Raw genomic sequence first — 21,329 nt, forward strand, 5'->3', positions numbered from 1 at the left:
CTCGTACAATTCTTATCCCAATCCATACATAAATCCATTGTGTCAAGCACATTTGTACATGTGTTCCCAACATCATTCTCAAAACATTTGCTTTCTACTTGAGCCCTTAAAATCAGCTCCTCATTTTCCCCCCTCCCGGCACCCTTTTTTTGAAACAGAAAAAACCATTAACCCATCCTGTGCCACCTTCATGATTAGTGGGTATGTTTGAGTCATTGTTGCAGCCATTGCATGGCCTATATTAAACATTTACTAATAAAATAAGAATGAAATAAAGAATAGAATAAATTTTATAATTTGTATGTTAGAGTGAAGATACAGAGAAAAAGAATAGGAAATGTGAGCCTGATGGGTACACAAATGATGCAGGGAAGAGCTAGAGGCATGCTGGGTAAGACTGGTCAGTGTGACTGGCTGGATTATGTGATTTATGGAGATGATGTGCCTTTACTTTCATTTATTTGCTTCATATTAAAAGTTCCATAGGGATTTTAAATATTTGGAACAACAAGTCAAAGGTAGATGCTAAGGGTCAGTCAAAAAGTACTGCTATGAGGTTTTCAGTTCATACAGGTATGAGTTTAAGCCTATCTCTGAATTCAGTAGTTCTGGTCATGTTAAGTCCTTAAAGGAATACACTTGTCTTAGTCTTGTTTAGAGTTTTCAAGAAAAAATTGGATCAAAACAATGCATTCTAGGGATCTACTGGGCCAGTTGTTGTTTTTTAATTTCCAAGGGGCTTAGTACGAAGAAATGCTACGAAATTTGAAAACTGCATTCGTGAGGAAAAGGCCAGGAAAGTTGCATTTGGGAATGTTTTCCATCACAGCCCCTGCTCATTCTTTGAGGGTGGCAAGCACTGTGCTACAAGAGTTTTACTGGGAAACCTTTCCCATATCCTGCCTAGTCAGACTTCTTTTTATTCCTAAAATTCGAGAACATTTAAAAAGAACACAGTCTGAGTGCCTGAGGAACGCCAAAACGGCTATTCTGACATGGTGTAAATTAAAGAGTCCAGAACTCTTGGGTAGAAGTGTTAGAGAGATGAAAACCATTTTCAGAAACTTGTAGACCTAACTAAAGGATATGTTGAGAAACAATAGCTTCACATTTGGGTATTTTTATTGAATAAAAGTTTCTATGATTTGGTAGTAAAGCTTTTTAACTTATCCACATATGGACATCAAAATGAAAATATCATCACAATACCTATGACTCCAGACTCGTTCTTCAGATTGTGTGTTAACCTTCATAAATTAACAATCTTTCATTTTAGGGTTTTTGTTTTTTTAATGTTGAGAATATTATTGTTGCTTCATGTCGTGGTTAATTCCTACTCATACCAGTAGTAACCAGATGGCAGAGTGGTTAAGTGCTTGGCTGCTAACCGAGGGGTTGATGGTTTGAATCAACAAACCTAGGAAGCCCTGTAGAGCCATTCTACTGACTCCTATAAGGCAGCGGTTCTCAACCTGTGGGTCATGACCCCTTTGGGGAGTCGAACGACCCTTACACAGGGGTCGTCTAAGACCATCAGAAAACACTTATTTCCGATGGTCTTAGGAGCCGAGACACTGCTTCTCTATCCATCTCCAGGCGGGTCCGCCCACATGCAGATACGCCCTCTTATGAGTACACAGCGTGAAAACTGTTACCCATGTTACACCAAGCTTCAAGACAAAATTTCATTTATTTGTCATTAGAAATGAATATTTCAAAAAAAGAAATGAATATTTCACAATACATAATAACATTGTTTTTGTGATTAATCACTATGCTTTCATGATGTTCAATTTGTAACAATGAAAATACATCCTGCATATCAGATATTTTACATTATGATTCATAACAGTAGTAAAATTACAGTTATGAAGTAACAATGAAAGTAATTTTATGGTTGGGGATCACCACAACATGAGGAACTGTATTAAAGGGTGCGGCATTAGGAAGGTTGAGAACAGTGCTATAAGGTCTCTATGAGTCAGTATCAACAGCAGTGGACATTAGTAGAAATATGTATATTTTCATTCATAATTATTGTTTACATTGATTTTTTTCTTTTTCCCCCCCTTTGATTTAAAATTATGTTTGGGAGTTAATATTTTTGTACCTAACAGATAAATGTCTTTTTCCTTTAGTAATATATTTTTAATTAAAGGTTAATGTTCATTTTACTAATACCCTAACCTCCCATGTAAACTATTTTGTGATAGGTTAGTTGATCTCAATTTGTAGCTGAAACTGAGTCTATAATTTTTAAACTTTATTTAAAAGGATCTGAGAATGGGCTACAAAGGAACTTCCCTGGATTTATTGAAAAGTGATTGTTGTTCTTGTCAGAAAGTACTTAATGTTTAATATGTTGTTGTGAAAGCCTCATCATTCTTGTAAAAGTTCTTTTTCTTTCAGGATTCAGTTACAACAAAAGAATTCCCCTAACACGCTAATCATTTCTCACTTTGTGGGGAGGCCCTTGTCAACCAGCTCAGAGGCTTCCTTGATTATTAAACGACTAATTTTAAAGGTATTAGTATGCCATCTTATGAAACGATCAGAATTTTCTTTTATATTCAGATATGGTTGGAGCTGACAGTACTTGCTGATACAACCAATATCCAATCACACTCTTATTTCAATTTCCTATAAGGTTAGGAGTAGCACAATACATATGGGTCCTCTTGGAAACTTCAGCTTTTGTTTAAAGAGTGGGGACAGAGGTCTAAGGTAAACTGTAACTGCCACTTATGCATGTTCTCATCTGGTAGTTGATGCAGCACTCTTGGTCGGTATCTGCTCTGACACTGGATCCTGCTAAGCTTCTAGAGGAATTTCCGCGTTGGCTAGAAAAGCTCTCTGCCCGTCATCAGGGCAATATCATCGTCATTATTGATTCTATCGATCAAGTTCAGGTACGATTTTTACTTTGTGTGTTTGTTTACTTTGTACTGCTTAATACACTGTAACCTATTAATACCCTCAAAAGGAGGCAAAAACTATCAATGATAACTAGAGCAGCCTTTTAGATGATATATTGTAAATTAAAATGTTGATGTTTATTTTGGGTACAAAATGCGGTTATCCGGTCGACCCTAATGTCTTCATGAGAAAGAACAGCGACCGCAATTAACCGAGGGGTCATTTGGACATCGTTTTAGAGCCGTGTGTTCAGAAATCCCAGCAGTGACAAATGTGGTTGCCCCTTGTTCTCCACCATTCTGGGTTAAACCACCCCCAAAGGGCTTACTCGCATAAGAGACAGCATTGGGAGTTTCGCTTTGTTTGGGGACTCATCAATTGGGTTGTTTGGAAAGCTTTTGAATTAATAGATTTTGAATTTTGTTTTTATATTTTTAAGCAAGTTGAAAAACACATGAAATGGCTGATAGACCCACTGCCAGTGAATGTAAGAGTAATTGTTTCTGTGAATGTAGAAACATGCCCACCAGCATGGAGGTATGCTGCTAACTTTAGTTCTTTCCAATCACTTAAGCTGTTTTTGTTGTTGTTATTTCAGTGACTCTATCTACTTTAAATCATTTTATGAGGGGTTCTTACAGGTCTTATAGTATTCCGTACATCAATTGTATCAAGCATATTTGTTTTCTGTGAGTACTTGCTTAAAGTAATGATATCTACCTATGTTACAATGAGTGAAATAAGTATTATGTAATATGAATAAGAGATTTGTTTTGATTATTTTATATAGTATTAAAAATACAATTCCTGTGATGGGATTTTAACTTGTTTTTGTTTATATATATCTATCTTCTTAGAAGATCTTTTTTTTTCTTTCTCTAAAAGGTTATGGCCTACACTTCATCTCGATCCTTTGAATCCAAAAGATGCAAAATCTATTATAATTGCAGAATGCCACTCTGTGGACATTCAGTTGAGTCAAGAGCAGGTAGGAATTTTTCCTTGCATGCCATCTTTCACTATCAGTCGAACATTTTATATGAGACTTAAATTCAATATAGAAACGGAGTAATTGTTAGGACAAGAGTATTTACTTGGTTAAATGCATTCTCTCAAACGAGTGACATGTAGAAATAACCAAGAATTTGGTCTCAAGGCTTACTTTAAGATAAAATGTTAAGACGGCATTTTGAAGCAAAAAGCAATTCTACGTTGGGTGTTTCTTCAGTCTGCAGTCGGAAGACTGTCCACAGCAAGACGCTTCCACTGCAGCGTGGTGGTGAGGTCGCTGAGGACATGGCAGGGACAGGGTCATTTCCACTGGGGTGTTGGTTGGTGGCTTAGTAGTAAAAACTGCTTAATTCCAGGGTGGTTTTTATATTTTTGTTTCGTTTTTGGTAAACTGCCGCAGGAGAAGCAGCTAGAACGGCACTGTCGTTCTGCTACAACCTGCAATGCCCTTTATGTCACCCTTTTCGGCAAAATGGTTGCACAGTAAGTGGTGATCCGTTTAAATGGTCTTCTGCATGCTCTGTGTCTGCTGCAGACTTCCTTAGCCCCTGAAAGGGAGAACTCAGCTCTGCGGCAGTCTCTTGGGGCCCTCGGATTCTGTCCATGCTAACAGTGACACTAACCACCTGTGTGAATGGGACTGTGTTTATGACCAGAGATGGGGTAGAAGAACTTGCTGCATATAGTTCTCATTTTCATCACGTCAAACTTTTTCTTATGAGAGGTGGCAGAACACGGGCCATCTTTGCCCTCCTGCGTGAGGTCCATAGTTTCAGAAAAGAGAAACAACTGAAATATGAAAGCGTTATTTCAGGTGTCATTGAATGCAGGTATGTGTGGGCAGCTCCAGTGTTTGGTCAGTTGCTATCCTAAAGGGTAAGTTTTAAGCTGCTAATCACAAGGTCAGCAATTCAGATCCACCAGCCTCTCTGAAAGAGAACTATGGGGGTGTGCTCCCATACAGACTTATTGCCTCAGAAACCCAAACACTATAACTCTGTCCTGTAGTGTTCCTATGAATCTGAATTGATGGCAGCAGGTTTGTTTTGGTTGATTATAGGCCTTTTGTTTTGTTTATTCACGTTACATACCCCAAAAAGCCCATTGCCATCAACCCTCATCTAACTGAGAGCAACCCTATCTGGGATTCCGGAAACTCTTCACGTCTTTACAGGAGCAGGTCGCCTCCACTTCTCCCAAGTTGTGGCTGGTGTGTTTTGACCACATCGACCTTTCAGCGAGCAGTCCTCTGCTTACTCAACAGGGCCACCCGCCTGCCTTCTTACAGACCTTTCTAAGGGGAAAAAAAGCAGCCCACAACCATAAATATTGGTTATAAATATGACCAATAAATTTGAAAGGTGCTTCAAAAGCTCATGAAAAAAACAGAGAGAATGGATTCTTTTTCACAAACTTAAAGCTCCCTCCCGTACTATCTTAAAACCCCTATTTGCTCACTTTCTTGTGCCTTATGTTTTTCAGATCCTGGTTTTAAACAAATTTAATTTGCATGGCTCACTAACAAATAACACTTATTTCTAATTATATATGTAAATGTCATACTTCTGGGTGAGAGGGTTCATTTATTTGTTTTGCTATTCCATAACAAATAGCAGTTGCTTGCCATATAGAACACCCCAGCATACACATATTAAATTGAGTTAAATGGTAGAACTAAATGAATTGGTGACTCTATTTTATTGAATTACTGTTAATAACAGCATATTAAGAATAGAGGCCACATTGTTCTTATATGCGCCCAAATATTGGCAGTCGGTAAGAAATTAAATCCATTCTCATTCCCACAGTGTTGGGAGAGCAGGCAATGTTGATCAAACCCTTCATCAGTGTTTCCTGTGTCAAGACACAGTTTCATTGTATAGACTTGTTCTGCGGTCTATCCAGGAGTCTATGGGGAACGATATGGATAAAGAGTTGATGAAACAGGTAAAGTGTAATAAACTTCCAAGAGAGAATATTTTTCTTGTTTTTATTGCGAATGGAATTAAAAGCTAGTTCTTTCATTTGTCATTAAGTATACAAGACGGCATCGACTTGATGCCAGTGCGTTTGTTTGTGTGTGTTTTTGTTTTCTGTTCCAAACATGCTGGGAAGTCCCCAGCCCCTGTGTGGTAGGAAGTAGGACTTGCCTCCTCTTTGCACTGAATGACTACTCTTGTTTCTTCTCATTTGAATTTCCATGTGAGCTCCTTTACTCGTTTTTAAATTGGGTTGTTGGTATTTTTTATATAGATGTATAGACGTTCTTAAATGTTTTGCATTCTGTATATAAATCTTTTGATATGGAGTTTGCAAATAAATGTCTTTTTCCTGCATGTTTTTGTCTTTTAATGTTATAGAGTCATTCTTAGTACAAAGTTTTATTTTAATGAACTCATTTTATCAGCATTTCTTTGATGGCTTATCCTTTGCTATCATAAAGCCTTTGCTATAGTAAAGGTATTCATACACATCACCAGACCTCATTATATACAGATTCTGTGCTTGTAGTTGACTCGAAGTCTATTCCAGCTCAGCAGTGTTATAGAACAGAGTAGAACTTCCCCTGTGGGTTTCCAGACTGTAACTCTTTATGGGAATAGAAAGCCTTATCTTTCTCCTGAGTGATTTCAAACTGCTGACCTTGTACTTAGCATCCCAATGTGTCACCCCAACCATCAGGGCTCCCTACTCACTCTAAAGTAAATGTATTTGTAACCCTCAAATCCATAGTCAAATTGCTCTCGTAGTTATTTGTGGACCTTGGGCAGAGTGGTGAAAAATTTGAGTCAATTGAGGTTCATATTCCTAAATGAAGGAGTCCTGGTGGCAGCATGGCTGCTAACAACTACAAGGTCAGCAGTTCGAGACCACCAGCCTGTACTTCCATCCATAGGATCAATGGTTTAGTAATCACCAATTCATTGTTCACACTTACTTTAGAACGGAATGGCCACTTATATGTGTATGCATATATGTACACATATACACACAAACACACACACACACAAAGGGGCTTCAAAAAGTTCATCGGAAAATTCCATTTTCTAATTTCCATTTTTCCATGAGTTTTTTGAAGCCCCCATTGTACTCACAGAAATTGTATATAGTTTTGTTCATCACATGTAAATGCTTAATTTTTATAGATTGTTATCCATTGTGTGAGGTACGGGATCTACTTTTTAATCTCTTATCATATGGCTGCCAAGTTGTCCTCTTTACTAAATAGTTTCTCTTTTCTAGTGCTTTGTAATGTCACTATCAGATCAACCTCACATAAACAAAGGTCAACGCGGAGACATTTCTGTTTGAGTTTTGTCTTTTCCTTGCCAAGTTCACATGGCCTTAGTTATTCGTGCTTTAAAGTAAGCCTTGGTATTTGGTTGAGCATGTCCCCGCTTACTACTTAGTTTTCTTTCCTGTTGGCTTGGCTCATTCCGCATAGGCATTTTTAGAAGTGACTCAGCAAGTGCCCTTTTGGGAATTTTCATTGGATGGCATTGAAGTTAGCGATTAAATTGGGGAGAATGATGTCTTTCTGTCAGTGGAAATAGAAACCTCTTCAGGTCTCCATTTATTTAAACATCTTCTTTAATGTCTTTGAATAATGCTTTATCTTCTCCATAGAGGTCCTGCACATGTTTTATTAAGATTGATTCCTAAGTATTCTGTAATGTTTTTCACTGTTTTGTTGCTAGCGTATGGGAATTTGTTTACTGAAAACTTCTTTTATATCTAGCAATCTTTCCAAACTCTAATAGTCCGAACCTAAATCCACTTCTCTGCTCATTTATCAGCATGGAGGTTCCTGGGCTTTGCTTTCTCACCCCATGCCCAGCCCAGTTTTCCTGTCACCTTCTGACTGAGCAGATCTCTGCCTCTGGCTGTACCTCCACTGAGGGGTCAGCTTTCAGGTCCTGGCAGGCATCGTAGTTCTAGCTCTTGGTGTCTCAGGGCGTAGGACTGACTTCCCATCCCCACTGTGGGTGTGCAAACCCTAACCCTTAAATTACTAGGGCTGCTGCCTATCCTCGCCCAGAGGGCAGCAGCTCTGTAGGTCCAGCACTGAGCTCTCTGATTTTCAATTTCCTATTCACTGCTGGCACCTAGGGGATTCTGTTTCTTTTTCAAAAGCTCAATTGTGCATTTAGTAATGCTTTATATATGTTGTCTCCTACGGATTGCTAACTGCAAGATCAGTGGCTCAAACCCACCTCAGGAGAGAGATGAGGCTTGCTGCCCCTTAATGTTTTATAGCCTCAGGAACTCTAGTGACTATGTGTCAGAATTGACTTGTTGGCTCTGGGTTTGACTTGGGTTTTTATTTTCGTAATATTGGAAGGAACCCTGGTGGCACAGTGGGTGAAGTGCTGGGTTCCTGCAAGGTTGGGGGTTGGAGCTGACCAGCCTGTGTAGGAGAGAGGTGTAGGAGAGAGGTGGCCTCTCCTCCCAGAAAGGCTGCAGCCTTGGAATGCTTGGGGGCAGTTCTCCTGTCCGATGCGGTTGCTCTGAATCAGAGCTGACTCCACGACGCCGAGTTTGGTTTGGGAGCAGGACAGCGAGTCCGCCTCTCAGACATTTAGGACTCATCAGTTCAGAAATCCATTTCATGTAGCTTTACTTTTCATTAAACTCTTTTCGCTGGTGTTACTGATTTTATATATTCACACTTTTTGTTGATTAATGCCTTTTGGTGAGTATTGTATATTTGTTCTAGATTTTAATAACTCATTTGAATTAAAAGTTTCAGGAAGTTTGTAAGTCTACAGTAGTTATTATAGTTTTAATGGCTACCCATCACTGAGGGAGGTGCTTTGTCATTGGCTCTTCTGTCTAGATTCTCTGCCTCGTCAGTGTTAGTCACGATGGCGTGAGTGAGTCCGAACTGAAGGAAGTCTGCCCCGAGGTGTCCTGGGCTCTCCTGGCCTCCCTTATTCACAGGCTACACAAAGTGTGTGTGCTAACTTATGGTTGTGGCTTGCTTAAATTTCAACATCTTCAGGTAAGTGTAATCTTTTAATATGTTTTTCCTTAATTGTGTCAACATATCATTGCTTGGTTTGACAATGCCTTACTATATTAAATTGTAGCTCAAATTGAGGTCTGAAAGTTGTATTGCAAACATATTTTGCAGTGGTTTTAAGTCAGATACAGAATTTGGCTGATAGTACACATGTTAATGTAGTTCTTTTATGCGGTAGCTATTACAATAAAAAGCATTTTCTCTCTGAAAAACGGAAGACATAGGTTTCATTGTGATGTTTCATTGAATTACTGGTATAAATACTATAAAAATGGTGTGTCACCTCTCATGGCATGTAATGGTCTTGCGGGGTTCAATAATTCATTGAAGGGGTCACACCAAACTCACAATTATGGGGTTTATCATGGAAGCTAGCAGGTTACAATTCTTACCTCTTCTAAGATGTTTCAGACATGCCTCTCTCTGACCTTGGCCTCTCAGTGACATAGTCCCTTAACCTCTGCCCTGCTTGGGCAGTTTTACCGCTGCTGATAAAATACCTAAAGGACACGCCATTCCTCCCTAAGTCTCAGCCCAGAGGTGCTCAGCTCTAACTCCCTGGGTCAGCAAACCTAGCTCCTCGAGCGCCTGCAGGCATCCCACCACACAAGTGCCCTAAGGCACTGCACTTGACTTGCTCCTGGGCCAGGAAGCCCAAGCTCTTTCTCCTGCCTTGGCTCTTGGTTTTGCTGCTGGCGCATCTCTGCCACTTCTCTGGTGTTACTGCTTCCTGTCCCTGGGTCCCTCGGTAAAGTTCAAAGCACAGGGTTCTTGGGCTTCTAAGAATATGCTCCATTTCTGGCTCTTCTTCCTCGATGGTGGTGAGAGCTTTCCCTCCTGTTTCTGAGATGGCTCACTTTATACCCAGCAAGCTGGCAAAACTGATAAGTTCTAAGCTTTTACAGTCCAATTCTCCCTGTGAACAGTCAGTCATACCTGAATCATAAAACCCTATAAGCATCTACCCCCACCTCCTCTTACCCAAATCCGTCAGAAAAACAAGCAGGACCTCAAATCCAAATGGTCTCATCCACATGTGAGGTGGGAGTTACAAAGACTGTTGCTGAGCCAACAAGTAAACATTTCACCAGACAGCAGACACACATGGGCTGTTCTTTTGTGTGTCATCAAGGTAATTCTAACTCATAATAACCCACCAGGCCAAAGATGATCCTCTAAGGTTTTCCAGGCTGACATCCCTAGGAAAGCAATTTGCCAGCTCTTTTCTTCCATGACTGGTGGGTGTGAACTGCCAGCCTTTCAGTTGATAGTCAGGCGCTTAACCATTGCTCCACCAGGGCTCCTTCGATGTAACATATAAACCAAGAAGCCAAATTCATGTGTTGTGGAATCAGTTTCTATGCAGTGATGCTATAGGACAACAGAATTGTTCCACAAGGTGTCTGAGGCTATGAACCTTTAATGAAGCAGACCAAGAAGTGACTGATGGGTTCCAGCCATTGGCCTGTTGGTTAGCAGCTGAGCGGTGAGCTCCTTGTCTCTCCACGGATCCTTAGACACACATAAACTTATCTGTAAATAAAGAACTTGAGCTCCATTTAGTCATCCAGCCCTTGTTTACAAACCTAGTTTCCTTCTCAGCTTGGCCATACAATCTTGGGCAAGTTCTCTGTGAGCCTTGGGCAAACTAAAAAGCCTTCCACGGGGGCTGTGAACCGCCCTTAGTCTGTGTGAGGCACTAGACAAGACATATGGCACATCGTTATAAAGGCTTGGTAAATAGTGTCTAGCAGCAAGTTTAGCTTCTGTTGCTGCAACCTATGAACACAAGTGGAAGTTCCCATTGGAGTATGCTTTGCATTTGTGGTGTGACTGTGGTTTCCCTGGCTTAATTACCCCCTTTATTGTGTTCCTTTTGATTATGTCACCTCTAATACTGTGCCACTCCATATTTTTGAGATTCCTAACAGACAAGGGGGCTTCAAAGAGCTTGAGAAAAAATGGAATTAAGAGATAATGGAATTTTACCACAAACATTTTGCAAGCCCATTGTATTAACAAGCATTTGAATGAAGTTGTTTTGAGTTCTTAAAGTATTCATATAGAAAATTTTATTCTATTATCAGCTTTCCATATATGTATAGCCTGAATTTTTTAAGGATCCTAGTACCATTTTTGTTATATAATTATAGAATCAAAACAATTATAAATTCATTTTTTAACATTCATTCGCTGTTTGGCGACATACAGGAAATAAAATGTAATATTGTTCTCTTCTTCCTCTAGGCTTGGGAAACAGTAAGATTGGAGTATATGGAAGGCCCCACCATTATTTCTTCGTATAGGCAGAAGCTCATCAAATATTTCACCCAGCAGCTAAGGTAGTATAAATTCCCTAATCCTTGTCAACAGCACACTCTCCCTTGTGTCCATCCTTATTTTATCTCTTATGTTTATGAAAATTTGTTACAGAACAAATTAAAACCTCTTCCTTTTCTATTAAAATAAAAAGAGCATAAGAAGATAAGATTGGATGAATGTTTTAGAATTTTGCAAGGAAACCCAATTCAGGATAATTTTATTATTTATATTCCAGTTAAGTAATTGATGTGTGTGCATATATTATATATGTGTGTGTCTGTGTTAGTAGACCCATTTAAGATTCTTTGTTTTTGTTTTTTTTAAATAGTTCAGTATTTGGAAAATGCCTTTAGAGTTTGGTCGGTGATCCTGTCTTATAGAATTTTTCAGTTAGGTTGGCCATACGTCTGATTTGGACTGGTTCAGTAATTGGTTATGTATTATGAGTCTGAGGTATATGTTCAGTACATTTTTCTCTCTTCAGCATTTTGCTGAAGGCTTTCTGAGGCAATCTCATGGTGGGACGGTATTACTGAGTGCCTGCTGTCCCTCTCTGACAGTCAGGACAGGGTGACTTGGCGAAGTGCTGATGAGCTGCCATGGCTTTTTCAGCAGCAGGGAAGCAAGCAGATGTTGCACAGTTGCCTTCTCAACCTCTTTCTCTCGCAAAACCTTTATAAACGGTAAGAAACCTTTCTCTGGGGGTGGGGAATGAGGGGGCGGGGGACAGATTGAAACAGCCGTTCAACTTCACAACGGAAATAAATGATATTTTCAATTTAGAAATTAGGCTAATTGGTGGTCCAAACTGTATGGGAGAAAGTTTAAGAGTGTGTGAACCATGCTGTGAGATCTACTTTTTCCAAGAAGACATGTGTCTGGTCCATCATGACCTTACAGGTTTAGGTAGGGGGTGACCTTCCACATCTCCCCTGAGGAGCACCTGGAGGTTCCAACCACCAACTTTTTGGTTAGAAGCCAAGGCTCAACCTCTTTTGCACCAAAGCTTCTATTCTTGCGTGAGAGCGTAACTCTTAGCCACCCGGCCTTCAGCTATCTGAAAAGAGCAGCCCGAATCACTCTGCTCTCCAATAGACGGAAGCGTGACCGTGTCATTCATAAGTGCATTCTGTCTCTTCAGGGACTTGTGAGTCAAGCTTCCGACCTCCTGGGCTGCCTGAGGATTTTACTTCCTCACTCAGAAACGCAGTCATTTCTCACAACATAGCTGCACAGTTTGTTTGCGTGCACTCCTCAATTTCCCATTGTCCTCCTTCAGTGATTTCTGATCCCTAGTCCAATTGTCCATGTTTCTTTGAATGTGGATTCATTCTTTAGAGCTGAACAGCACAGGTGAGTGCGCGGCTCATGAAACGACGGCCATTTCTTCACACAGAGGCCACTTCGCTGAGCTGCTGAGTTACTGGCAGTTTGTTGGCAAAGACAAGAGTGCGATGGCAGCCGAATATTTTGAATCCTTGAAGCAGTATGAGAAAAACTGTGATGGCGAGGCGAGCATGATTTGCTTAGCTGATCTTTATGAAACCCTGGGGCGGTTTCTCAAGGATCTGGGTCTTCTCGGTCAGGTAACTCCACCGGGGAGCCTGGGACAGGGTAGGTTCTCGTGAGGTCTGGCTATACTCTGCTCTCTTTCTCCCTAAGAAGCTGTCCTGTCTTGCGCTCAGAGCTGGAATGGCTAACCAGACCACCGAGCCGACAGCCTTTCACAGCCTGGAACTGGCTTTCACCTTTTCTCCAGGCTGTGGTGCCTTTGCAGAGATCTCTAGAAATCCGAGAAACAGCTTTGGATCCAGATCATCCACGAGTAGCTCAGTCTCTCCACCAGCTGGCCAGTGTGTACGTGCAGTGGAAGAAGTTCGGCAATGCTGAACAGCTATATAAGCAGGCACTGGAAATCTCAGAGAATGCTTACGGCGCCGACCATCCACAGACTGCTCGGGAACTTGAGGCACTGGCGACTTTGTACCAGAAGCAAAACAAGTAAGAATTACATCACGAAGTCTCTGGTTGATGAGGGGAAGTTTCATGTTTTTTAATAGACTCATGTGATAAACCTTGTTTGGTGCAATTTTTCCCTATTCTGTATTGTTTTGAATGCACCATGTTCAAATAATATTCCCTTGTCTGAGTTTTCCTGGGGTTAACAGAGAAAACTGAAACTACAGGACTCATTCCTAGATGATCACGTGTCATAGAATCCTGGGTTTGAATCTTATCTTACTCACTGATGAGCTTTGAAAATTGAGTGCATTACTTAACCCAACCCACCAAGCTCCCGGCCATGGAGTATATACGTATATACCCACTCACAGGAGTCCTGTGCAGGCCGTACATCTTCACGGAGGCAGAAAGTCTTGTTCTCCAGAAAGGATGGTGATTCAAAAGCACAGACCTGGTGCTTAGCAGTACAGTGCTTACCTGACAGGGCTCCTTCTGTATTCAAAGCCCTCTTCCTTGCATTGCCAGAGTAAATCTGCCCGAGGGTTTCTGAGAGTGTACATCACTACAGGAGCAGAAAGCCTCGTCTTTCTCCGGGGAAGCTGCTGGTAGGTTTGAACAATGTCAACCTGGTTTTTAGCAGCCCGACTCGAAAACCGCTATGCCACCAGAGCTCCTTTTAGGTTGGTCTAGTGGTTGGCAAGCTGCTGCCCAGGAAACAAATGTAGCCTTCCGCTCCTCCCCACCAGGTGTCACTGGACCACAGCCACATCACTTGGTGTATATATTGTCCATGGTTGCATCCAGGGTTCTGTGGTTGTCACAGAGCCATATGCGCACAAACCCTAGATGATCTGCTGCCCGTCCTTTAGCGAAAAAGCTTGCCAGCCCCTGTATGATCTGAAGTCTCATTTGTCTGCTAGGCAGCCACTGAATGGCATGGCTGCTTCTGTCAGAAATAATTTCTTCTACTTCATGAAGTGACAATATTTAATTCTCAGGACAGTGTTTCTCATATATATTGTGTGAATCACAGGCATCTGTGTGACCAAAACTCACCCTGTACAGAAGGTGGCCTGGCAAACTGAAATTGTAGCGTTTTCATTTAGTTAGGTTGCCCATTAGAGATTCAAACAACAATTAAATGCCCACTCTCTGGAGGCTAGATTTATTTTGTTTCACTGGATTTAATTTTATGAACTCGGATAGAGATTTTTTATTCATATGAAAACCACTGCTAAAAGTAATGCTGTATTTAAGTCGAGGAAAAGGTTGTACACTTGGTGAGGAAGACTGTCTCCTCACGGGAATGTGATACTTTGGATTGATTCTTTTGTTTGACCTTTCTTCCCCCACTTCAAGATATGAACAAGCTGAACATTTTCGAAAAAAGTCCTTTAAAATTCGCCAGAAAGCTACTAAGAGAAAAGGCAACTTGGTAAGGAGAGACTTCTTTTGCGTTGGGTCTTGAACGAGCAAGAGCACACCTGTGGACCCATCCTGCAGTGCACACACCTCACACGTGGAAGCTTCCCATTGGACAGTGACTTCTGGACACGTGCTCATTGACACTTGTGTATTGATTTGCATGTATTTAAATATCAGTCCAATCAAAGACTTTTACAAAGTCTTTTTCGTTCCATTTTTAAAAGCTGGCTCAATTCTTTTCCTTAAAGAGTTGGAAAAGGAAATACAAGGGACTTGGGGACTATGACTAATTAGACTCAAATGTGGAATAATTCTTCCCTGGAGTGATAAAGACACAGCTTTCATTTGTCTACGTTGCTGATAAAACCTGAACTTTTCATATGCCTTTCTCATAACTTAAAATCCTATATTCACCTTTAAGCACTTCATGTTTAAGTGTTTTAACAGTGGGTGGAGGTGGTAAATATTTGCAACTTAATTGTTTCCAAATCTTTCTGAAGTACTGTGAAGTCTAGTTCCATATTGCATAGTCATTTTAATAGGATTAAGAAAAATAAATATCTTGTACTTTTGCATTTAAGAGTTTTTAATATATTTAAGCTTATGCATGCATATATTCTTAATTACCATTAGGTTAATTCAGTGTAATGGTTAAAGTAATTCTTTACTTTAAAGCAGAAGAAAAGGGAATTTTAAGGAATTGAGTCTGTTATCTCAAAGCCAAAGATGACACTCAGTGATTGACTGTTTTGTGTCCGCTCCAGCACGGCTTTGCTCTCCTGCGCCGACGGGCCCTGCAGCTAGAGGAGCTCACGCTAGGGAAGGACACGCCCGACAACGCTCGCACCCTCAATGAACTGGGCGTCCTCTACTATCTTCAAAATAACCTGGAGTGAGTATCATGGCTAGGAATGAACACACACACCCATTTCATCTCTTGCATACAAAGCTACTGTACATTTATACCAACTTTCATCTAGGAAAAATTGATCAAAAACCATGCTAAATGTCATATTCGATTATATGCTCTCAACACAGACACACAACAAAGACCAGGGTCTTCTACTTAATTTCTCACCTTGCTTTTTTAGTACTTAAAAAATGAATGTCACTTCTGTAGTATGTTTTATATCTTTATGAAGTGAGTTTAAACAGCTATTAGCTTTGAATGCTCACAGGGAAAAAAATGCAGAATGTAGATGCCTGCTGATTTTATTGCTCATTTGGACACTAATAAAACTCAAAATGGTGTTTTGTATTTTCTGGGGGGAAAAAATGTATGGACTTTTTTGGATTCCAGGAAAATACAAGCACTTATTCTACCTTTCAGAAGATTCTTTGCTTAAAAATGATTTACTATGAACCCTGAAGGGATCTTTTGTTTCGTTAGTCCTAATGCATAACACGGGGAGAAAGAGGCAGCTGTCAGCTCCCAAAATGAGTTAGTCTCTGATACCCCATCGAGGGTTACTGCAAGCCGGAATTTATGTGATGGCAGTGGGTTTGCTTTTGTGATTTGGACTACATAATGCTAAAATTACATAAATATTGTCTTGGAACTATTGATAGGGTTTAGCGTTAAGAAGTAGAGAGTTGAGGCAATCCTCAAGAAATTTTAGGTTTTCAATTATTATGAAAGAATTTTTTTTTTTTTTAATGTAAAGGCAGGAAAGGATGGAGATGGCAAAAAGAGGCTGTTGAGCGAATCCTTCATTTTCAGTGCCCTGGATTTAAGACAACGCCCTGGAGTCTCCCTGGTCAAAGTCCTCTGCTGCTAACGAAAAGCTTGGTGGTTCAAACCCACCAGCTGCTCCCGGAAGAAAGCTGCTACAGCCTGCTCCAAAATGACTACAGCTCTGGAGACCTTGTGGGACAGTTCGAGCCTGTCCTAGAAGGTCACATGAAACCGCAGTGGGCTTTGGCTTTGGATGTAAGAGTAAAACATCTCACGTCACCACTTACCCAGGGCTACGGATTCTCACTACCCAAATATACTGTTCCAACTATTTGCCGTTTTGTTCACAGCACAGCTGACCAGTTTCTGAAGCGTTCGTTAGAGATGAGGGAGCGAGTTCTAGGACCAGACCACCCTGACTGTGCCCAGTCTCTGAATAATCTGGCAGCTCTCTGCAATGAAAAGAAACAGTATGATAAAGCAGAAGAACTCTATGAACGAGCTCTAGACATTCGGAGGCGAGCATTAGCACCTGACCACCCTTCTCTGGCTTATACGGTGAAGCACCTTGCAATCTTGTATAAGAAAATGGTAAGCAACCTTCCAATGCTTTCGTGTCTCATAATTTAACAAGTAAGCTATTATTACTACCAGCAAAAATGTTTGTTAGATCAGTTCTTTCAACATTTAAATGATATTAATTTTTAACAGAACTGATTAAAAGATTTCAAAATATTACTTTAGACTTACTAAGATTCTAGAGTGAATTCATTAAAAATGTAATCCAAATGCAAATGCATTCATCAACATTCTCTTTTTTGCATTTAAATTATTTTCATTTATTTATATTTAATCATTTTATTGAGGGTCCTTACAGATAACAATCCATAAATCAATTATATCAAGCAAAGTTGAACAAACGTCATCATTTTCAAAACATTTTCTAATTGAGCCCTTTGATAGCAGTTCATCTTTATTCCCTCCCTTCTCCAACCTACCCCTGTGAACCCTTATTATATATATATTTTTCATATCTTATGTAGCCCTTGAGGGGGAGTTATACATCTATCATTGCTATCAGTTTCCCTTTTCTCCCCTTTCCTCTCCTCCCTTTCCATAATCATCAGCATTCTAAGGACAGCTTACCCTCTTAGGCTTCAGAAGTTTCAAAGTGAAGCCAGCATCAAGATGTGTGTGTCAACTACACATACAGATAACACAACTCACCTGAGTTTGACGAGGGGTCTTTGTAGATGATTAAACGAGCCTTTTTATTTCACTCTTCCTTGATTATGGACTGAGTTAAATGTGGTCATTTTTTCCAGAGCATTTTATAAAGTGTTTTTTTTCTTTCATTTTATAAGTTTTACTTAGCTATTTTCAACAAAAAAAAAACAGTTGGCTCCCGCTTGGTGCAATTAGAGCTGCATAGGCTGGTCCTTGGGTTTTCCTGGCACTGAAGGATGCTGGAGTATTATACAGCCCACTGTTGTTATTTCCACCTAACTCTTAGTAGACAGTTTTCTTAATCTATGAAGGATTTGGCGGGTAATGGTATTTATGACTTAATATTCTTAGTAAAACTCACTTTCAATTTTTAGGGGAAACTTGACAAAGCTGTACCTTTGTATGAGTTGGCTGTTGAAATTCGTCAGAAATCCTTTGGCCCAAAGCATCCTAGTGTAGCTACTGCCCTGGTGAACTTAGCTGTTCTCTATAGCCAAATGGTAAGCCTCACATTTTAACTTGTAAAATTGTATGACTTCATAGAGTATAAAATGTAAATTTGACTCAGGCGTAACACAGTAAAAATAACTGAAGAAACTTTAGGATTATTACTTATCTGCCCATGCTTCCTTTAATACTTGAGATATTATTGAGTTACATTTGTAAGAACTTGTAAAACTCTTTAAGCTTATGGTATAGAACTCATTTTTATTAAAAATTTTGGAGGCTCCCTCCCTTTCTCCACTTTTAAGCTTATGGCATTTTCCAGTGAGGGGTAAAGATTCGTTGTGGAACCCATTGGGAAATAAAGAAACAGGTTTGTGCTTAAATTAAATTCCAATGATTATACTACTCTCCCTATGGCTAGTCACTAATTAATATGCTTATCCAGATCTTTTAGGAGTATTGGCATTTATGAAGTGTTTACTAAGTATGTTAGCTTAGTCTAGAATACATTGTCAGAAACCTAATATTTATGCATTATTACTTTTTCTTACTAAGAAAAAACACATTGAAGCCTTGCCATTGTATGAGAGAGCATTAAAGATTTATGAAGACAGCCTGGGTCGGATGCATCCTCGAGTTGGAGAAACATTAAAAAATTTGGCAGTGCTTAGGTAAGAAATCTTTAGCACCTTTAGAACAGCTTGAATCTGACTCATCACAGAAGCCCTCACTGTGAGGGACATGCTTTTTTCTTGGTGGTAGGGTGACAGTAGGTAGGGGAGGGTATGGATGCTGATGTACATCAAGAAATAAGAATGAGCCCCTAATAAAACGGTTTTAAAAAAAAGAAAGAAATAGTAAGGTCGTCTCCAGAATAAGTGGAGTGAAGGCTGTGTCATCTAGTCTGTATCACGGAAGGTTCACGTTTGTAACGTGACTGACTCTGGAGGAAATAGAGGCAGTTTGCTATTCTTGAGCTAAATTTGCCAGAACGTGAATGTCGACTTTCTAGCTCGTCTTTGCTGATCTCGGGCTGCAGAGCGCCTGGGCTCCCTGAGCAATGTGATCACCTCCATTGGGACACCGTGTGAATGCTGTTCAGGGTCCCGGAAACCATCCACAGCAGCCTGACTGCTGAGGGAGCTCGCTGAAGAAAGAAGTTGAGACATTATTCACTGTTCTTCTGTGCCCCAACAGGTCACATAGCATTAAGAGCTTATTTTAATTCTGACTTTAAGACTTTGTGGTTGTGCTTTCCCCCCTCAAAGCTATGAAGAAGGAGATTTTGAAAAGGCCGCTGAACTGTACAAGAGAGCAATGGCAATAAAGGAAGCAGAGACATCGCTCCCGGGGGGAAGGCTCCTTCTCAGCACTCATCAAGTGGAGACGCCTTTAGCTTACAAAGGACGCGCTCTCCGCATGCTTTCCTTCACCAGGGACCAAGGGAATCGCAACAGTTCCAGTTCACCTGAGGATAGGTTAGGAAGTATTTGAACATTTGAATTTAAAACTCTGTTTTTAAGACAACTTCCTTTTTTCTAAGTTGTATAATTTAACTGATATTTGAACAAAATTGTATCGGAGTTCCTTGAAGCTTGAATACTGATCATGTCTGCTCTAACTGGATAAAACCCCTGACTTCCCTATTTTCCGCGGGGTCCCGGGAGGCCGACACATTAGAATTTTAAGACGACATGAGGCTGGGCTGGCCCGCTCTGTTCGGGAGCTGACAGCAGTGGAGGTGACAAAGTCAAGAACCCCGTTACGCTGTTCATCTCCTCAGAGCCACATGACTCATCCCGTCTTGCTTTCAGTCTGGCCCAGCCCTCTACCTCAAAGAAAAGTTTCAAAAGATTAAATAGTTGATGTTTCTGAAAGCCTTGAGTTCTCTCTTCAGTGCAAAGATCGAGTCGTGGGAATCCTTGATTACTGCGGTTAAAAGATTCTTTTTCTTGATTGGGCCAATCCCTCCCTCTGCGTTGTTTAATGGCTGTAACCCTAACACTAACATTTGCATTGGACAAACCTGCTGCAAAAGACTTATTTAAAGTGTTAAGAAACAAAGACTGCATTTGAGGACAGAGGTAGACCTGACTGAAGCCGTTCTATTTCCATGCGTCTCATGTACATGTGAAAGCTGGACAAAGAGCGGTGGTGAAAAACATCGAATATTACCATGGACAGTCATAACAAATCTACGCTGGAAGATGCACCGCCAGCACTCTCTTTAGAAACGAGGATGGTGAGATACTGGCTCACGTACTTGGGACATGTTATCCTGAAGAGTCAATCCCAGGGGAAGGACATCATGCTTGGTAGAGGGTCAGCAAATGAGGAAGACCCTTAATGATAGTTACTGCAACAATGAACTTAAGCGCAGCAGTAATTGTGAAGATAGTGCCAGGACCAGGCAGTGTTTCAGTCTGTGTACGTGGTCGGTCGTTGAATCAGTACTGACTCAATGGTATCTAACGGTAATATGTAGCTGAATAATGCTGGAAGTTATTAAACCAGCAGCATTCGGTCAAACTTACTGGCATTGTTTGACCTTTCACCAAATAGGGACATGATATTCTCTATTAAATGGCCTACATCTGTCTCTCCATTTACCTCAAACCCAATCTGCCATTTTATACTGGAAATTAAATGCTTTCACATTTTAGCTTTTTTTTTTTTTTAACAACATTTTGGATATTGTTTTGTGGTTAATATATGTATATATAATTTAAAATATGAATAATTTTAATATTTGTACAATTCCAGTATGTACTTCAGTGTTCTGAAATAAAAGTGAACTCTTAAGGTTTTTTTCTACTACAATTTATACAAGTAGTCTACATTTTGCATAACTAAGAACATTACAAGACTTGAATGTTGCCAGTACTCTGCGTTTCCTCAGCTTGAGGGACTTGATGAGTTTTACAGGGTTTGGGTTAATGTTCTCCAAGACCTAGATTCTCCCAGGTAGTCCCTGAACCCGTATCCTCAGCACCTTCTGGGAGCTCCATATGCGGACGTTCGAGCCTCTCCCCAGAGCTAGAGTAAGAATCTGCAGTTTAACTACATCCTCAGATGTCTGGTAGTCACCTTAGTTTAAGAGACAACTTAAGACACTTGGTGGTGTAGCATGCTCTGTATTGGGCTGTTAACTGCAACTGAACTGAAAACTCAAAGGGATAGTTCTACTGTACTACTGTATAGGGTGACAATGAGTTGGAATTTACTTGATAGCTGTGAATTTTTACCTACCAAGTTATGTATAAACAATATAATTCAGAGCGCTGTATGGTGTGCTAGCAAAATGACTTGACTCATGCAACT

At 40.3% G+C, this 21,329-nt stretch overlaps 1 protein-coding gene across 1 annotated transcript in view; it reads left to right on the plus strand.

Annotated features, from left to right (window-relative positions):
- The window catches only part of NPHP3 (nephrocystin 3), a 45,115-nt gene extending 24,287 nt beyond the window's left edge, over nucleotides 1-20,828 (plus strand). Inside the window, 18 exon segments of the mRNA XM_045297804.1 lie at nucleotides 2,375-2,524; nucleotides 2,766-2,909; nucleotides 3,356-3,453; nucleotides 3,802-3,904; nucleotides 4,328-4,410; nucleotides 5,736-5,874; nucleotides 8,765-8,929; nucleotides 11,198-11,292; nucleotides 11,833-11,955; nucleotides 12,669-12,858; nucleotides 13,032-13,273; nucleotides 14,594-14,669; nucleotides 15,424-15,551; nucleotides 16,685-16,925; nucleotides 17,936-18,061; nucleotides 18,564-18,679; nucleotides 19,277-19,353; nucleotides 19,356-20,828. Of these exon segments, the coding sequence (XP_045153739.1) occupies nucleotides 2,375-2,524; nucleotides 2,766-2,909; nucleotides 3,356-3,453; nucleotides 3,802-3,904; nucleotides 4,328-4,410; nucleotides 5,736-5,874; nucleotides 8,765-8,929; nucleotides 11,198-11,292; nucleotides 11,833-11,955; nucleotides 12,669-12,858; nucleotides 13,032-13,273; nucleotides 14,594-14,669; nucleotides 15,424-15,551; nucleotides 16,685-16,925; nucleotides 17,936-18,061; nucleotides 18,564-18,679; nucleotides 19,277-19,353; nucleotides 19,356-19,480 (2,421 nt within the window). The 3' untranslated portion in view covers nucleotides 19,481-20,828.
- Nucleotides 20,829-21,329: the final 501 nt, after the last annotated feature.

This window comes from Echinops telfairi, unplaced genomic scaffold (genome assembly GCF_000313985.2).
Source record: "Echinops telfairi isolate 266 unplaced genomic scaffold, ASM31398v2 ScPeMD7_7422;HRSCAF=8460, whole genome shotgun sequence".
In the NCBI taxonomy this organism is placed as follows: domain Eukaryota; kingdom Metazoa; phylum Chordata; class Mammalia; order Afrosoricida; family Tenrecidae; genus Echinops; species Echinops telfairi.